The sequence below is a fragment of the Daphnia carinata genome, chromosome 10, assembly GCF_022539665.2.
Source record: "Daphnia carinata strain CSIRO-1 chromosome 10, CSIRO_AGI_Dcar_HiC_V3, whole genome shotgun sequence".
Classification (NCBI taxonomy): domain Eukaryota; kingdom Metazoa; phylum Arthropoda; class Branchiopoda; order Diplostraca; family Daphniidae; genus Daphnia; species Daphnia carinata.
This window is the reverse complement of record NC_081340.1, coordinates 1911965-1928251: the sequence shown is the minus strand read 5'-3', so window position 1 is coordinate 1928251 and position 16287 is coordinate 1911965. Positions and strand designations below refer to the sequence as shown.

The 16287-nt window shown below is 39.6% G+C and overlaps 3 protein-coding genes, 1 non-coding gene and 1 pseudogene across 6 annotated transcripts; 3 read left to right on the top strand and 2 right to left on the bottom strand.

The window, feature by feature from the left end:
* Positions 1-94: 94 nt before the first annotated feature.
* On the top strand, positions 95-2742 carry LOC130698134 (polyglutamylase complex subunit TTLL1-like). Its single transcript, XM_057520927.2, has 10 exons — positions 95-728; positions 948-1013; positions 1080-1344; positions 1405-1692; positions 1762-1812; positions 1879-1999; positions 2071-2107; positions 2167-2239; positions 2304-2413; positions 2485-2742. Exons 1-10 carry the CDS (start codon positions 619-621, stop codon positions 2633-2635), a joined length of 1272 nt encoding a protein of 423 aa, XP_057376910.1. The 5' UTR covers positions 95-618; the 3' UTR covers positions 2636-2742.
* On the bottom strand, positions 374-446 carry Trnat-agu (transfer RNA threonine (anticodon AGU)). The gene has a single exon. It is a non-coding gene; the product is annotated as a tRNA-Thr (tRNA).
* Positions 2711-5173, bottom strand: LOC130698109 (adenosine deaminase 2-like). Its single transcript, XM_057520921.2, has 9 exons — positions 4755-5173; positions 4646-4683; positions 4325-4541; positions 4073-4242; positions 3807-3989; positions 3368-3667; positions 3205-3294; positions 3006-3118; positions 2711-2937 (listed from the first exon to the last, which is right to left on the bottom strand). Exons 1-9 carry the CDS (start codon positions 5071-5073, stop codon positions 2820-2822), a joined length of 1548 nt encoding a protein of 515 aa, XP_057376904.1. The 5' UTR covers positions 5074-5173; the 3' UTR covers positions 2711-2819.
* A 1274-nt stretch (positions 5174-6447) lies between these two features.
* On the top strand, positions 6448-10209 carry LOC130698038 (nucleolar and coiled-body phosphoprotein 1-like). 3 transcript variants are annotated; one of them, XM_057520839.2, is made up of 6 exons: positions 6448-7401; positions 7540-8453; positions 8512-8763; positions 8845-9216; positions 9400-9561; positions 9727-10209. In XM_057520839.2, exons 1-6 carry the CDS (start codon positions 6637-6639, stop codon positions 9746-9748), a joined length of 2487 nt encoding a protein of 828 aa, XP_057376822.1. In that variant the 5' UTR covers positions 6448-6636; the 3' UTR covers positions 9749-10209. The 3 variants fall into 3 exon arrangements, with proteins under 3 accessions (XP_057376822.1, XP_057376813.1, XP_057376804.1); XM_057520830.2 differs by having other exon boundaries at positions 9403-10209; XM_057520821.2 differs by having other exon boundaries at positions 9400-10209.
* A 181-nt stretch (positions 10210-10390) lies between these two features.
* LOC130698101 (putative N-acetylated-alpha-linked acidic dipeptidase) lies at positions 10391-14370 on the top strand (annotated as a pseudogene).
* Positions 14371-16287: the final 1917 nt, after the last annotated feature.

Below are 16287 nucleotides of genomic sequence, written 5' to 3'. Positions count from 1 at the left end.
AAAGAGTGGGCTCGGTCAGTGCTTAGTGGTTGTCCTTGCATTTTCTTTTTACTTCTTGGTATCACGATGACGTGCCTTCCGGTTTGACATTTTCCCATCTTGACTGGCATTATTTCTTAGGAAAAAAAAAGTATTAGCACAAACTATGTAATGGAAAAATGAACGAGCTTACGAAAAGAAAAACGAACGGTTATCGTTCGGCAACGATACCCAGTAGAAAAATGTGCTTACATTTTCCCGTAAGTATTGACCGGATGGTTACAAAGAAAAGAAACTTCAATGCTGAATTAGAAAATATTAAAAATCTCTTCCAGATAATTCACTGACATTTACAGTTCGAAGATGAGACATTTTTCGAGGACTAAAACAAAACAGGTCCCAACGAGACTCGAACTCGTGATCTCCTGCTTACTAGGCAGGCGCTTTGCCATCTAAGCCATGAGACCTTGTCAAAATGCTCTTCTAATCTTGTAAATGTCGGTTTAAATTGCGATGTTGTTTAATCAATAACAGAGGCGACGAACATCACATATCGCTTACCGTGGCTTGACGAACTGTGCGGTAGTTTAGATTACCACAGTTATAATCTTTTCTGTTTTAAGTCTACTACTTAATATCATGTCGAGAATTACTTATTTCACGGACATGGAAAAGTCTGTGGTGACTGCTAATTTTGTGAAACGCGGTTGGACCTCTGCCACTTCCGATGAAGACTGGAATTTCTACTGGTAAGGGTCTTTGCTTTTTCGGTTAGATAAATGTAAATTGTTTCGTATTACAAACGTAAGACTTAGCTGCAAAGTTTGCACGCAGCCCATACTTTATATCAATGAAGGGAGACATTGCTGGTAATGAGTTCAGCACCGTATCTGCTTCATGCACGAATCCCGAAACCAGTGTTCTAAAAAAATTGTCTGTAATTTCATTTTACTCATTATTGCACAAAGGGCCAACACCCAGACCTGTCGCAGTTTGTTCTCGGCCGAAAGTTCATACCGTCTTGGTGACTACCAGTTAATCCATTTTTTAAAATTCAACATGAATTTGCTTTCACAAACTTGTCCTTTCTTATTGTGCAGGCTGATCAATCATTTTCCGAATCATTACGAGCTTACCAGAAAAGATTTGATGGTTAAAAACATCAAACGCTATAGACGTGAACAGGACAAAGAACGAGAAATTCGGGAGCGGTCGCAATTCAACCTTGAATTTGTGCCCGTCACGTTTGTTTTACCAGCAGATTATAATCTCTTTGCCGAAGAATATCGACGGTGTCCAACATGTACATGGATCATGAAGCCCTGTGGCCGTTCCCAAGGATCAGGAATCTTTCTCGTCACTAAGGTATTAACAAGATTACCAGAATTACGGTTTTTTCTAACTTTTACTTAATTAACCTTCCAGCTTTCGAGGATCAAAAAGTGGTCCAATGAAGGAAATTCGGCATCGGCTTACGGCCGTCATGCTGCACAAACTCCATCAGTGGCCAGTGGTAATCCGCAGCAGCCAGCGCCACCGAGGGAATCTTATGTCATTTCAAAATATATTGAATCACCCCTTTTGATTGGTGGCAAGAAATTTGATCTCCGACTATACGTTTTGGTGACATCTTTTCGTCCTATTCGAGCCTATTTGTTTCGCCGGGGATTCTGTCGCTTCTGTAGCGCCAAATACGATCGCAGCACTCATCAGGTACGTGAGAACATTCTTTGTCCAGTCCGGAATGGTTGGAAGAATACATAAAGTCAAATTTAAATTCAGATGGATAATATGCTCGTCCATTTAACCAACGTTGCTATTCAAAAACAAGGGGTAACATGACGGTTAATTTTGTTGGTCATTAAATTTTAACTTACAAAATTTATACCTTGTATTTAGGATGATTACAATCCACATCATGGAGGAAAGTGGAGTGTGGAAGATTTACTTTTTTACGTCGCAAGTCTCCGTGGCAGTGATGCAGCTGAATTACTGTGGCAAGAAATCTGTTGGGTTATTGGTGAGCATACTAGCGCATAGAATAACAAATCAATTACAGCTAAAAACATTTTTTTATAATTTTTTTTAAAGGGCATTCGCTAAAAGCTGTGGCACCGATGATGTTAAGGTAATAATTGTCCTGCTTGCTTCTGACTGGTTTGACTACATACCTTGCAATTTTTCTAGCGATCCACACTGTTTCGAGTGCTATGGGTACGACATTATCATCGATGCTAACCTGAAACCGTGGCTGATTGAGGTACATCAAACTTATCTGCATCTAGTTTCAGAACTTTGTCTAATTTTGTGACTCATTATGTAAGGTGAATGCATCCCCCTCGCTGTCTACAACAACTAATACGGATCACTTCCTCAAACTAAGCTTAATTGACGCAATTCTTAACGTTGTATTACCACCAGATGGAGTACCAAAGTACTGTCTGATTCATATTTTCAGTAAAAGCTTTTTTATATTATTGATATTCAAAATTCATATTCTTTCAGCGCCAAATGGAACAAACGTCCGTCTGCTGATGCCTTGCGAGGATGGATCGTCTTAATTGATGAGGAAGCTAAAGTCGGGTCTGCTTATGCTCGCCAGAATAAAGGTAACAAAGCCAAGTCATCGCGATCTGACAATGGTAGGAACAAATAAGATACCGTACCATTTTCACCTCTCGTTGTAAAGTAGAACGGCAGCTATTGTAATTGATCACAAAACGAATAGAGATTATTTGCACTGCATTGTATTTGGATTTTTTAGCAAATCTACTGTGATTTCAGTAATAACATTTGACGAGTCAATCTTAGTTTCTTTGTCTTTGGTCTTATCAAGTCCTTTAAATCAAATTGTGTTTTGTCTTGTAGTCTTCGTACTTGTTGAGAATGAAATTATTCCAACGTATCTGCCACTCTGCCATGGCAGCGTTTTTCTCGTCGGTAGTCATGGCACTAAACCTGTTAGCGTAAATTGTACAATTAAACCGATTGAAACCCTATTCTCTTCAGACAGTTTTGTGCCTTACATAATCGAATTGATAGCAAGTTGTTTCAAAGTTCGAAGATCAGCTTTCCTTCCCGCCAGACCCATAAATGCCATATAAAAATCTGAGCTGAGGGCAACCGCTTCCCAAGAAGCCTATCAGAATTCAGCCAGAAAAAAACATTAGAATCATTAATAGAAAAGATGACGAACACACAACGATATGTCATTGAAAGTTCTACCGGATCATCTGAACTGATGACTAGAGGAAAACCATTGCTGAAAAGCGTTGCAGCTGGATGGTTGCGCAAATCATCGACCAAGGCAAGCACCTTGAATAACACGTAAAAGAATAACTTATTAGTCATGACCTGCAAGTGGGTCCATGAATTTGTTGGTAAATACTTGATTCGAGATCGGACAAATTTCAACTGGAACTCCGTTAGATCTAGCAAGTTCCATGACGCTAGGATGTTTGGCGATAGCAAAGCCATGCCCGATACGATTGGTGTTAAGGAGGATGGCGTCAATCAGGTTTTCATCTACGTCCGTACCATGCCAGTTGGTCTCTCCGGCGTGGAAAAAGTAATGAAGATTGGGATCAACTGCTCCGGCAAGAAGTTGGCTTAAAAATTCTTTGAGCGGAGGTCCCAAGTCTTCTTGACCAACCAGATCAAAACCAGCCACTACATCAGGAAACTGGGCCTATAATTAATGTAGAAATTAATCGTCTTTCTGATTCAACACTGATTAGATGCTATTGCGTTGAATTCGATTGTTTTGTTCATGATTAAAAAACAAAAGGGAAACGCATCGAGTAATCTTATAAACAAGAATTTTGGACCTTAAGTTGAGAAGCCAATTCGACGTATCTTGTCATAGTGGCGTTGTCAGCCCGACGTAAAGGAGCGAAAATAATTTTAGCACCGGAGAAATCAGGATGATCGTTTCGGAAGAGATCAAACGTATCCTTGTAGAGCTGAGTTACTTGCGCTTCATCCATTAATGTTCCGTCCAAGTCGTAAACCTATGCGAAACCAATTCAGCTTGGTTTATCCAGTACCATCTGTAATCAACACGTAAACACATATCGCGAAATCGTTGTCGTACTTGGGGTAAAGTAGTACGGATTTCAATATATTGGACGTTGTCATCATAAAACGACTGAAGTCCCTCGTAAAAATAATCAGTAAAGACTGGTGCGTATGTGATTATCCCGCTGCCAGCGATTAAAGTGTTTTCGAATGCCGTCCAGACCGAGTTGATATTCGGGTAAGCCTCTACAAAACGGCAATGAGACGGATCATTTCAAAGCTGTTTTCGTTTTTCTTTAATCCTGAAAAAAAAAAAACGAATAATAACCTTGAGGGTTTGTAGTGTAGAGCGATAACTTTGAGCGAAGCCAGGCATCAAACTGAAGGGCTCCTTCTTGAGCTCTTCTGTCGGCCACCAAAGTCCATTGACAGTCGGGCAGATTAGCTGGAGCGGAAGCAGCATACTGGAAGAAAACTGGATCTTTGGCTGGCGAGCAAACATAAAGATTTGGTCGATAGCTAGCGTCTTCGATGAGAAATTCCAGCTATGTAAAAGGGACAATAGATGAAGCATTTTAACTGAGAAATATTGATCATTCATATTTAGACAACAGAGATTGAGAGAAAGAAATTGGTGCCTATACTATACCGGGGTGACTGCTACATCGTGGATATGCAAAACACCGCCTGTAATATAAAGTTCACTTATTTTTATCCTGTGCTGCATACTGTGAGCGTTACATGTAGGGTGGATTTACCCTTAGGCATTTGGCGGATGAACTGAAAGACTTCTGATTCGAGCATTGCCGGCTTTGATAGGAAGAAATGCGTAGCCGGTGTAAAGTTAAGTGAAGAAATTGACTGGTCAAATTCAACTGTTTTGGCAGTCATTAACATAGTGTTAACCAGCTCCTCATTGCTGCTTAGCGTTATACTGCCACCTAGAATTCGCGAGGATTCGTCAGCCAGAAATCGTTCCCTTTGCGCCAGAAATTCATTAACATCAACTGACAAAGTACTGGGAGTCAACAACGAAACAATAAGTAAAACAGATGAAAAAATCACGAAACGCGGCATCTTGAATTTAGCTATGCAGCGTGAAAGTGATGGAGAACGTTATCCTCAACCAGTCTCACTGACGTGTGAGAGAGTGACTGATTGTCTAGCTTGATTTTCGGATTCCACAGTGCCTTTTATACGCAGCTGATTTTAGAACGTCATTTTTCTCTAGCTGCTAGCAGATACGATGCAACGCTTATCATTTGCTTTTATAATTCCCGTTTGTCCGCAGCCAAGACAAAGCATTCGGTATAGCTGCATGGCGCAGGACAAAGCTGATACGAACGGAAGCAGTCCTATTGAATTTGTTTGTGGTCGAATAACAATCGTTACGGCATTGGGTGTCGGACACGATAAGCATTCGGCATTAGACGGGACGCAAGGGAGAAAGAAACGAGGCGTGTTTGTCTAGGTGTTTAGATTCAACTTCAACTACAAAGTCCACAACAAATTCTGTAATTGAACAGTGTATTCACTACCTTTCAACAATCTCAATAAATGTGACGCTTCAAATAAATTATAACGAATCAATCAATTTATTTTGCGAAAAATACAAAACATTCGACGGAAATTGAAATGTTTCTTCCTTTGCCGTTTTGACAATAACCCACACCACGGCGGATGTTGTACGTTTAAAAAGTAAATAATTGGGTGTTCATCATATGTCACGTCCGTTTCTTCTTCTACTCAACTTTTATTACCAAGGCCTACGCAAGCAAGGTGATAAAAGTTTTTTTTTTTTCATTCTCTTCGTCAAGTAAATCTTTTGACTACTTGTTTTGCTTTAGGAATGTTACAGAGATATAATAGAAATAATTGCCCATTTAACATTTTAAAAAGGTTTTTTCTTCGCTTGTTGGTATTTTCTAGTGAACCTAACTAACACCTAACTTATCCTAACCTAACCTTCCTTAGCCTATTAATTTTAAAATTATTTATTATCACTGTCTGCAACACATTCTACTAAAGAAAAGGCGAACCGGTACACGTTGCCAGCGCCATCTGAATTCTGGGGGGGGGGGGGGGGGGGCAGTAGACAAATGCTATAAGCCCCCGGATTCTGGGGGGCAATAGACTTTTCCATTTTTTTATCACAAAAAATTCTCATAGGTGGCGATGGTGTACAGCCGATTGTGCACATCTAACAGCTTTTATAGCATTTTTTAAAAACAAGAATTTCTCCAAAAATTTTGTCTTTATATAAATAACATTTGAATTTAAAGGATAACAGATAATTTATTTTGGGGGTGTTTATCTTTTCTTAATCAGTGGCTCCGAAAATCCCAATCTTCAATTTCAATGGCGCTTCATGCCATGCCACTTTCAATTAAGTCATGGGGGCCAAAGCCATTGCACTGGCCTTCCCTAAATTAGTTGAAGGTTTCGTGAATCATGGCATACTGAAAAGTGACTGCTGATTGAATTAGTGGTTAAGTGTCCTATACCAACTCTAATCGCATGTAAATGCGTAAAAGTTCATAGCAGATTAACGTTTTTGATCAGTGTTGGTTACTTGGTTTGCAGTGAAGATTGGTAGCTAGTTTATACTTTTGCAAATTTGTGTACAATTTGACTTCTCTGATGACCATACTAGCGGCTATCGTAAAAGCAGGAACGATGGAAAAACTAATGGATCCCGTCACGAGCGACAGCGAGTTAGAAGAAGGAGAGATAGCCAACGACGAGATAGAAATTATCTCAGAAATCATACATCGCCCTCCCATTAAACCCCAAATGTTAAACTCTGGGAAATCTGTTCTTGAAACTAATTTGGTGTCATCTAGGAAACCAGATAGTTTTACTGAGACCCGATTACACAGTTCGAAGCATGCAGGGTCTGGCACAAACAGTGGAGGAAATAATGGAAAAATAGAATTGAAACCCATAGGTGGTCTAAAGCCAACCCAAAGATCCAGTAGGGAAAAATCATCTGTTCCATCAAAGAGAAAATCACCACCAAATACTCTTAAAAGGTTAGGGCAATCCAGATCGAGGTTGGATAGCAATAGTAGTTCTAGGAATCGATTCAGTGGTAGTAGGTCCAACAGAGAAAGGGTACCCTCAAACCAGGTTAGGAAAGAAGAAAAACCAGGCAACTCTGTGACAATAGGATCTGAAGATTCCAAAGATAAAAGATGGAAACAATCTTTTGAATTGATTACTCCAGGTTCTGTGGAAAGCATGGAAGAGGATTCTGGCTCAGATGATGATGAAGAAATCAAGTTACGAATAGAAGCTCTGAATTCAGTTGTTGCAAATGCAAAACCCAAAGAAAATTTAAATTCAGATGTCACAATACCTCAAATTAATTCCATGTCAGAGCTAGTAATTTCTAGTGGAATACAGGTACTTATACAATCATGTTGGTAATATATTTATCTAATGTGAACTTATAAATATACACTGATAAGCTTTTTTTTAAAATTCAAATGCTATAGGCTTAGTATCTGTAATTTCTAGAACATATAAATAATTCTTGTTTAGGAAGGGGAAGAAGGAGACGAAGAAGATGAAGATGAAGATGAAGAATTACTGAGGGCGCAGCTCTTAATCGAAGTTGCTCGAAAACAAACGAAAGATTTAGAAGTGCAAATGCAGCCAGAGCAAAAAGATAAAAGAGTTGATGAACCGCCATTGCTGAATCCTGTTATCGAAAGGCGAAACCCACCGACAAAGGCTCCGCTGAAACCTATTCATATCCCAAAAGCTGACCGGCTTGTAATTGATTTGCGGAATGATTCTTCCGATTCGAGCGACGACGAAGAATACAATATGGAAAACTCGATCTCTGCGCTTCTCAAAACCGTCCGTAAGACAGTCGAGGAGAAGAATGCAGCTATACCTCATGCCCTTTCCCATTTACCCCGCAACCAACAAGAAGAGTATCAAAGGCTTAAACAAGAGATTCGTCGACGTGAAAACGAACTTCTAAAGCAAGGAGCGCCTAAAGTTCCGACTTGTGTCCCGCCCCAGTTAGATAATATTTCCAAAGGCGATTCATCGGTTTCCATTCAGCATTCTGCACCCCAAGAGTCTAGGGTAGGTTCTACGGCTACGGGTTCCGAAAAGCCTATTCTTGTTCCTTCAAAAACTGATCCAGCTCAGTCGGCGGGAAAAGACCTGTCAATTTCTTCCCCTAAACCGTGCACGAAGTTGACTACATCGCGAAGGCAATCTCCGACCATTCCGCCGCCCACTATCCCCTTTGGTACCAATGCTAAAGAAAACGAACGAAGTGTGGAAAATAATAAAAAACTGGGAGAAACTCTGGCAGCCAAACCGCATGCCACATCGACGCCGCGTGCTTCTGATGGACCAAAGACCAAATCTCCGTTGAAATCCAATGAATCCAGTTCACCGAAGCTTATCGCCTTGAAGCAACAGCTCCTTCATAAAAAGTAAGAGGTTTGGAACAGATTCTTCTCTATTTAATGACACTTTCATTTAATTTAACAGGCGTGACTTGGCGATGACAAAAGAGACGCTTAAGAACCAATTGGGGCTAGTGGACAAAAATCGATTATTATGGTTAAATAGTAGCCAAGAAGTGAATCGGCTTAGGGCCTTGCTCCAAACAGCGGAAGAGACGGAACGACAGCTTCGCACACAACTCACCAATTCCCAGCTCCAAACACAACGTTTAAAAACAAAAATGCAGTCGATTGAACGTCAAGTTACTGTTCTTAACAGTGGTATAGGGACACATCGGTAAATAGTCTTCTGCTTTCAACTTGGGAGATCCTGGGTACTAACTTTTTTGTTACTTGATTCGTTTACGTTCATCCTTAGGACAAGGCGCGTGTCTGCTAAATTTCGACCCAAATTGACTACCCAACCTGGATTGAACAGTTCAGCGGCTAATTTTATTTTACCCCCCTTAACACCTCTTCGTGTTAAACCCCGAGTCTTTGCCAAAGCCTTGGCCAAAACCAATCATCTGACGTATCGAAAGCCTACAGAGGCTGCTATTGACAGTGCTGTGTCAATTAAGGGCGCAGTTCAAACCAAAACGAAACAAAGCTTTCCAAATGTTTTAGAGGGCAGCAAAATCCTTCATGACGAACACTGGCTCTACGGTACGTTGGGCGATGACTGGAGCCATCCAAATAATATCAGCAGTTACCCGATATGGTCTCCACACGGACATGCCAGCAGATTCCTGTAAGTATTGTTGATTCCATTTATCTTAATCCATACCCAAATAGACCATAGTCAAAATTATTTTGATATGCCTTTTCTTGTGTTTTGCGTAATAAGCTTTAAACCTTTTAAGTTGAATCTCGTTGCGCCAATGAATGTAGTAATGTGCAATATTTAAACTCGCTGCTACTGTTTATCCCAAAGTAGCAACGAAGAGTTTCGTTTAGATTCCTCACTCGTAGTCTGCCGCTTCCAACTGGATTCGACCTGTTGCCAAATGGTGCCGTGCCCGTTTCAGCACCTGCCCCAAACGGATGCGCGACGTCAAGAAAAGTCATCTCCAGTGGTCTCCAAAAACACAGCCAGGTTGGCAACGTTGGCCCTTCTGCAGCTCACATTTTGACATACCCGGCAGCAGGAGAGTGTTTACTCACAAATGTTTGCCTTTTTCAATAGTGTTGAATCAAGTTGCCGAATGAGCGTCAAAAATCGATCCTTTTTGGTACAAACTAATTTTTTTTCTTTTCCTAGTTCGGGCCGGGTCGAGTTATAGCCTTGTTACAAAACTGACAAAAAAAAAAAGAAAATGATCCCTGAAAAAACATGCATAAGCAAGTTAGTGGCATAACTCATGCTCTACTGTGCCAAAGTTCATGTGTGAGAGCGTAAGTATAAAAATTTATTTTCGTTTTGTCTTCCATTCGTTGGGTTTGACCGAGGAAAAGAAAAGGAAAAGTTTTGTGATAATATATTTAGCAACTAAACATGTCTGCCGATCAGTGTCGTTCCTTCAGACACTTGTCCATCCAGAGTGCTAAAACGAGTTCGTGGCATCCGAAGAACAGCATGGGAAGCAGTCAATTAGTGCGTCTTTATTTTTTTTCAAACCAGCCTTAAAGCAGCTTCACTTGCTGCTCATCGTATTTCAAGAAATATTGTCATACCTCATCGGTGAAATCGTCTGTGTAATAACTGGAATGAAGAGGAAAAAATAAATGTACAAAGACCTGATCACTTCGTTAATCTTTAATTATTTATTTTTTGTCCTTTAATTTTTATGGTAAACTAGCTGTACAAGGATTTTGTAAAAAACTTTTTTATTAATATACTTCCTGACATAATTTGCCTTGCGGTACAAATTACATAAAAAATCGGTGTGTGATTTGGCATCATAGGTAAACAAGTAGACGAATGACGGGTTCAGTGAGTCTGGGGGAACTTTGGGTTTAGGAAGATATGACGAGCTGTTATCCTATCCAATTTAATGTTTTATTTATTTAGTTTATCTAGTGATTAGTACTTCAAAGTTGATGTACCTATTTTAAAGGTCATTTTTGCCAGACCAATGGAAATGGCACCAGAACGGTTGCATGGGAAAATGCCATGTGGTGTGTGTGTCAATTGCTCGCTGTCGTAGAAAGTTATCCGGTTATATCGGAACAACGATGTAATAAGGAGGAAGCTAGACGAAATGTCACAGAAAAGCTTGGCTTTTCGTGTGCAACAGGTTGGTGATTCGAGCCCAGATTCTTCACGTATTCTACCCTACGGCCAAAAATATTGAGAATGAACAAGAACTGGGTTTTTGGATTTGCAATCCTCTACGTTGCCACAGGCATAGCTATCGGTATGCTTTATCTTGAACTCGATTCATATATGTAAAATGTCGAATAATCATTTTTCGTCTTAATCTCGGAAACTCCATTCCAAAATAAAGGTGTTGGTCTTTATTATGCTGGTTACAACAACGCCAGTCGATCGATGTCAGCAAATAAGCGAGATGTCTTCCAAGATTTACAAGACGAAATTTCGTCTGCAAAAATCGAAAGCTTCCTTAAGTAATAATTTACAATTGGATGTTTGAAAAATTTATATTCTACAGTACCCATACCATTCATTTTAACATTGTTTCAGACATCTAAGTAGTGTTCCTCATTTAGCTGGAACTGCACAAGACCGTCAACAGGCTGAATGGTTGCGCGATCAGTTTCTCGAATTCGGTTTAGACCAGGCCACTGTAGTTCCATACCATGTTCTGCTGTCTTATCCAGACATGGAGAAGCCAAATAAGGTCTATCTCATTGATAGCAACGGTGTAGCCAGTTTCACATCTTCGGGTAAACAAACGCCATTATACTCGCCAGAAGAGAATTCAACTCTTGTGGCACCCAATTTCAATGCATACTCTGGAACTGGAACTGTTACATGCGTACGTTAAATGACATTGATTGTAGATATTAATATTAGACTCGTCACTGAGTTTTAGTTAGACTAAAACGTGTTCGTCATATAGGACGGCCTAGTCTACGTTCATTTTGGACAGGAAGCTGATTATGAGTATTTGGCTAAAGAAGGAATCGACGTTACTGGCAAGATCGTGTTAGCCCGTTACGGTGCATCATTTCGGGGAAATATCGTAAGCCAATGAGCAATATATTTTTTACTAGTAGCACTAAATACTTAAAATGTTTGGTTTGTTTGTTTTTTTTTGTTGTTTTTTCTTTACTAGGCAGATCTGGCGGAAAAGAAAGGTGCCGCTGGTGTATTATTGTACTCTGATCCGAAGGAGTTTGCCAAGAAAGGGAGGAATGAAACATATCCAGATTCGTGGTGGATGCCGGGTATGGCCGTCCAGTCTGGCACCATTATGCTTGGAAACGGAGATCCCATAACTCCATTCTATCCAGCCATCGGTATAAGCATTTTCATACAAACGTGTAGGAATTGTTTAAGACAAACTAAATCGGTGTTTTGGTGTCCACCGTTGAAGAAAGTGCCTATAGGATTCCTCAATCACAGGCCGTGCTGCCCAACATCCCTGTGCAACCGATAGGTTATGACGAAGCAGAAATCTTATTACGGTTAGTAATACGAAGTCCTGATTTGAGCAGGATGTCTTGAATTTACTTAGGTTCCACTTACTTCAATTGTGAGATGCTAACCCTGATGTTTTGTTTTATGGCATGTTCTATTTGCAGGTCATTGAAAGGGAAGGAAGCACCAGCCGAATGGTGGGGCAGTTTAAACACCACATATTTCTTAGGGCCTGAATTCCGGTCCATAAATTGGACAATCAAAATGGAAATTCTTACAGCAAATAAAATGGCAACAATATACAATACAATCGGCATGCTACACGGCCAAGAAGAACCAGGTAAGCTAGATAAACCAAGTTAAATACGCAATTTGACAACATTTATCTATTGCAGATCGTTATGTTCTGGTCGGAAATCATCGCGATGCATGGATTCTCGGTTCTCTTGATCCTTCCGGTGGTACGGCCTGTATGATGGAAATGGCAAGAGCCTTCGGAAAAGCGAAACTTGATCACAGCTAAATATTCAGGTGTTAAATTCGGAATCGTTTACTAAACATCTTTCTATCTCAAACAGGTTGGCGCCCGCGACGAAGTCTCGTTTTTTGTAGTTGGGGAGCCGAAGAATACGGACTAATAGGCTCCTACGAGTGGGCTGAGGAGCACTCGAAGGTGTTGAGTCAAAGGGCTGTGGCCTACCTGAACATTGACATTGCAGTCCAAGGTAAGTGTTTGAATATCGGTTTCTATTTGACCCTCATTCCATTAAAGCACATATACTTAACGAGAATTCCTACCAAAAAGGCAACTATTCTCTATGGGGAAAAGGCGCACCACTAATGAATAGTGTTTATTTGGAAAGCTCTAAGAAAATAAAAAATCCCAGCCAATCAGAAGTAGAAGCCGGACGACCTACCTTATTTGATACTTGGGTCTATCGCTATCCCGACACTTTGCATCCGGGTAGACCAAGGTATATTAGCAATTGTGAAGAGTTTAGATTTTTGTATCAATTGTATAAGAGATCACATTTTATGATCGAATATTTATCTTGCATAAACGGAACATACAGGGTGAATATCTTAGGAAGCGGGAGTGACTACACAGCTTTTATGCACATTTTGGGCATTCCTTCCATCGACATTCGTTACAATTATGAAGAGGTATTTGTGTTATTTAAAAATGATCTCTAGCATAACTGTAACGGGGTATCAATCCTTTATCTCTGGGCGTCTCACATTGAACTATGCAACGTTCATAGAACATTGGATCATATCCCCTCTATGTAAGTTCCACCTTGTAAGTTACAGAACTATCCGTCTAAACTAGCTGTTGGATTTTCAATCATTTAGCACACACTCTATGAGACGCATCACCTAGTTGCTGACATTATCGACAAAGATTTCCTGTACCACCGAGCAGTCACACAGCTTTGGACAGAGATCGCTCGCAATCTAGCAGAATCAGTCATTTTGCCAATGGATTTGGCCTGGTACGCCATCTACTTGTCAGAGAGTGTTGCCAATATAAAAACACGTTACGAGGCACAATTGTTGGCCAATGACGCCACACTGAGTTAGTAGCGAATTTTTCAGCTCGAAAATAGCAACTGATACATGGCAAGAGCTCACTTTATGATGCTAATCTTTCATGTATGTTTAATATAGATCATTTCGAATCGGCCGTCAGGAACTTCAGCGCAGCTACTAGGAACTTTCAAAACAACACCTTGAGTACAATCGATTCCAGCGAGTACGTAAATGAATATTATTGCGATTATTGTGCTTTTCCATTGCCATTTTTTTTATATACCAGTGTCTTGGCCGTACGAAAAGTTAACGATCAGCTTATGCAATTGGAACGCCACTTTATCGACCCGCATGGACTGCCCAACCGGCCAGAATACAAGTATTTCATTCAGTTACAATTTTGCCATTTCTCTCTAAAAAAACGACACTAACATTTCCAATATGTACTTTCTTATAACTGACAAAATCAAAACAACATAGCCATATTGTGTTTGCGCCAAGCTCAAGCAACAGCTATTCGAGCAGCAGTTTCAGTGGTTTGACGGATCTTTTGGAGGCTGTTGGCAATCAGACAGAAGCGGAAAGACCGACTGAGTGGGCTCAAATCAAACAGCATTTGTCCGTGATTGCCTTCTTAATAGAAGCTGCAGGCCGATCGTTGTCTGATTACCTATAAAAAAACTTTGTTGGTGCTAAGAAAAAATTTATTGCTTCTTAGCAGAACTGTAAGGATTATCCCTACTTTACATTTGTTTTTGTTGGAAATATGCAAATACCAACATGTAGCACATACAGTAAGGATTTCTTTTTCCTTTTTACCGATGGCCGAAGGTTGAGAGAATATCGTAAAAAAAGGGGTCAGTGATGCCCTACATCATATCATCCTGGCAGAATCCCTATCGGGAAATTCAATATATTTTTAAAAAAACTGTTGGTCTGACGAGAAAATGAATAATTTCCCGAAAATCAGCGTTTAATTTTGAGCATAACGTATAGTTTTTATAGAGTTCCAAGTTGTACACCTTTTTTGTCAAATTGTTGGGCTTGAAAATAAGCCCATTACTAAATAAGCCCGACTTTTCTTATTCTTAAGTCGGGCTTATTTAGTCGGGCTTAGAATTTTTTCCTGCAAAAACCAACACTCATCCGAATTGGTTGAATTTCACAGGATATACTCAAATCGAATGTTGATTCCGGGAAAATTGCTATTTTTTCATTAAGTCAACCGTTTTTGAAATATAATTAATATTTTTGGTGCATCGCGCTAGCTTAATGGATATATTCGACCACAATCACCACACTAGCGCCACCTGGTATCCGCGGGATAATAGCACTTCGTGACACTAAAATCCCGTTGATCTACAGAGCACTAGTTTTTTCCTTAAATAATCATAGTAAAAGTAAATCTTGGTTCTCGGATTGTCTGCTGTTGTATCTACTAGAATCGTTTCATCCACCCATTTGGACTGTTATGCTGTTCGTGCTCGGGAAAGTGAGTTTATTTTAAACATTTTTTGTTCATAATGGATTCTTGAAATGTCTCATTAGAAGGATCTCAGTTTCGTACTGACAGCCAGCAAACTATTGCTTCGGTAAATATTTGTTAGTCACCTCTGGTTATGTTGTGAGTTTTACTATTTTTCACTTAGGAGTCTACATGTGTGATTGACGGAACATATCATGGAGAGAATACAGCAGGAAAACTCAAGCTGTTCAATCAAAATAAGCCCATTGTAAATCCAGCCATGCAGTTAGCCAACTATTTTTATCGACATCTGAAACTCAATGCAATTTTGTTTCACAGGTGCAACATGTTATGCTTGTGGGATTTGTAAGTTGTCAGATACCATAGGCAGTATGATTTAATATTGGCACCTCAGAGCCACAAATTATCGTTTAGCATTAGAATAAATTATTCAGAAAATATTTCTAGTGATTGGAAAGCACTCTAAACTCAATTTTTTGTTACCTTCAGTGTAAATCATGTCATAGGTAAACAGCTAGCACCCTATGAACTTCTGGTTGGACTTAATCTGAGGAGCTGCTGTACCGTATGAGCTCTTGACTGATTTATTCAGAAATTTTGCTATATTTTGTTTTTTCTTGGACTTTTTCTTGTAAGTTAGTTGTAAGTTGGTGTTTTTTTTTTGCTTGTTGTTACTCACTGTTTTTAGTCCATTCATTGGTCTATGTGGAACAATTGCCAATTGTTCCTAGTAAGAGCATGTGGGTAATTGGGGCAAGTTTCTCTAATGGGAGCTCTTTCATTTGCACTTAATGAACGCTTAATTGTTGCTTTGGTAATACCATCAGTAGATGATTAAAAGTGCACAGAAAGTTGTTGCTTTTAGAAAATCTTCCAACAGTTACTCTACATTTTTGCTTTTTTTTGTAATCTTTTCAAAGTCTTATTCTTGTATGTTTATAATTTCTTTCTTCTGATCACCATTATTGGATAACAGGTATGCTGATCACTAAATCAAATAACGGCGTAGCCTTATGGAAAATATGGATTCGTTTAATTTTCCACTTCTTTTGCACAAGGTTCATGTATTTATTTCCCTACATCAATATTATTTTAAAACCGGTTTCAGGCGAATTGCTAACGTTCATGTCTACTTATTTATTCTAAAGGATATTAGCCATATCGGAAAGGAACCCTTCTACGGAACATGAAGTTATCTGTTGGCATAAATAATTGATGTACATACTTTGTCGTGTTTGGATTTCCCTTAGAAATTCTGTCAG

What these genes read in the sequence shown, in the direction of transcription:
- LOC130698109 (XM_057520921.2), bottom strand. Translation starts at nt 5,073, where the DNA reads ATGCCGCGTTTCGTGATTTTTTCATCTGTTTTACTTATTGTTTCGTTG. An exon ending in ACGATGTAGCAGTCACCCCG is followed by an intron (nt 4,542 to 4,645) that starts GTATAGTATAGG and finishes CCTTTTACATAG; the next exon opens with CTGGAATTTCTCATCGAAGA. An exon ending in CTTGCTATCAATTCGATTAT is followed by an intron (nt 2,938 to 3,005) that starts GTAAGGCACAAA and finishes TTACGCTAACAG; the next exon opens with GTTTAGTGCCATGACTACCG.
- LOC130698134 (XM_057520927.2), top strand. Translation starts at nt 619, where the DNA reads ATGTCGAGAATTACTTATTTCACGGACATGGAAAAGTCTGTGGTGACT. An exon ending in TACCGTCTTGGTGACTACCA is followed by an intron (nt 1,014 to 1,079) that starts GTTAATCCATTT and finishes CTTATTGTGCAG; the next exon opens with GCTGATCAATCATTTTCCGA. An exon ending in AGAAATCTGTTGGGTTATTG is followed by an intron (nt 2,000 to 2,070) that starts GTGAGCATACTA and finishes TTTTTTTTAAAG; the next exon opens with GGCATTCGCTAAAAGCTGTG.
- LOC130698038 (XM_057520821.2), top strand. Translation starts at nt 6,637, where the DNA reads ATGACCATACTAGCGGCTATCGTAAAAGCAGGAACGATGGAAAAACTA. An exon ending in CAACAGCTCCTTCATAAAAA is followed by an intron (nt 8,454 to 8,511) that starts GTAAGAGGTTTG and finishes TTAATTTAACAG; the next exon opens with GCGTGACTTGGCGATGACAA. An exon ending in GGACATGCCAGCAGATTCCT is followed by an intron (nt 9,217 to 9,399) that starts GTAAGTATTGTT and finishes TTTATCCCAAAG; the next exon opens with TAGCAACGAAGAGTTTCGTT.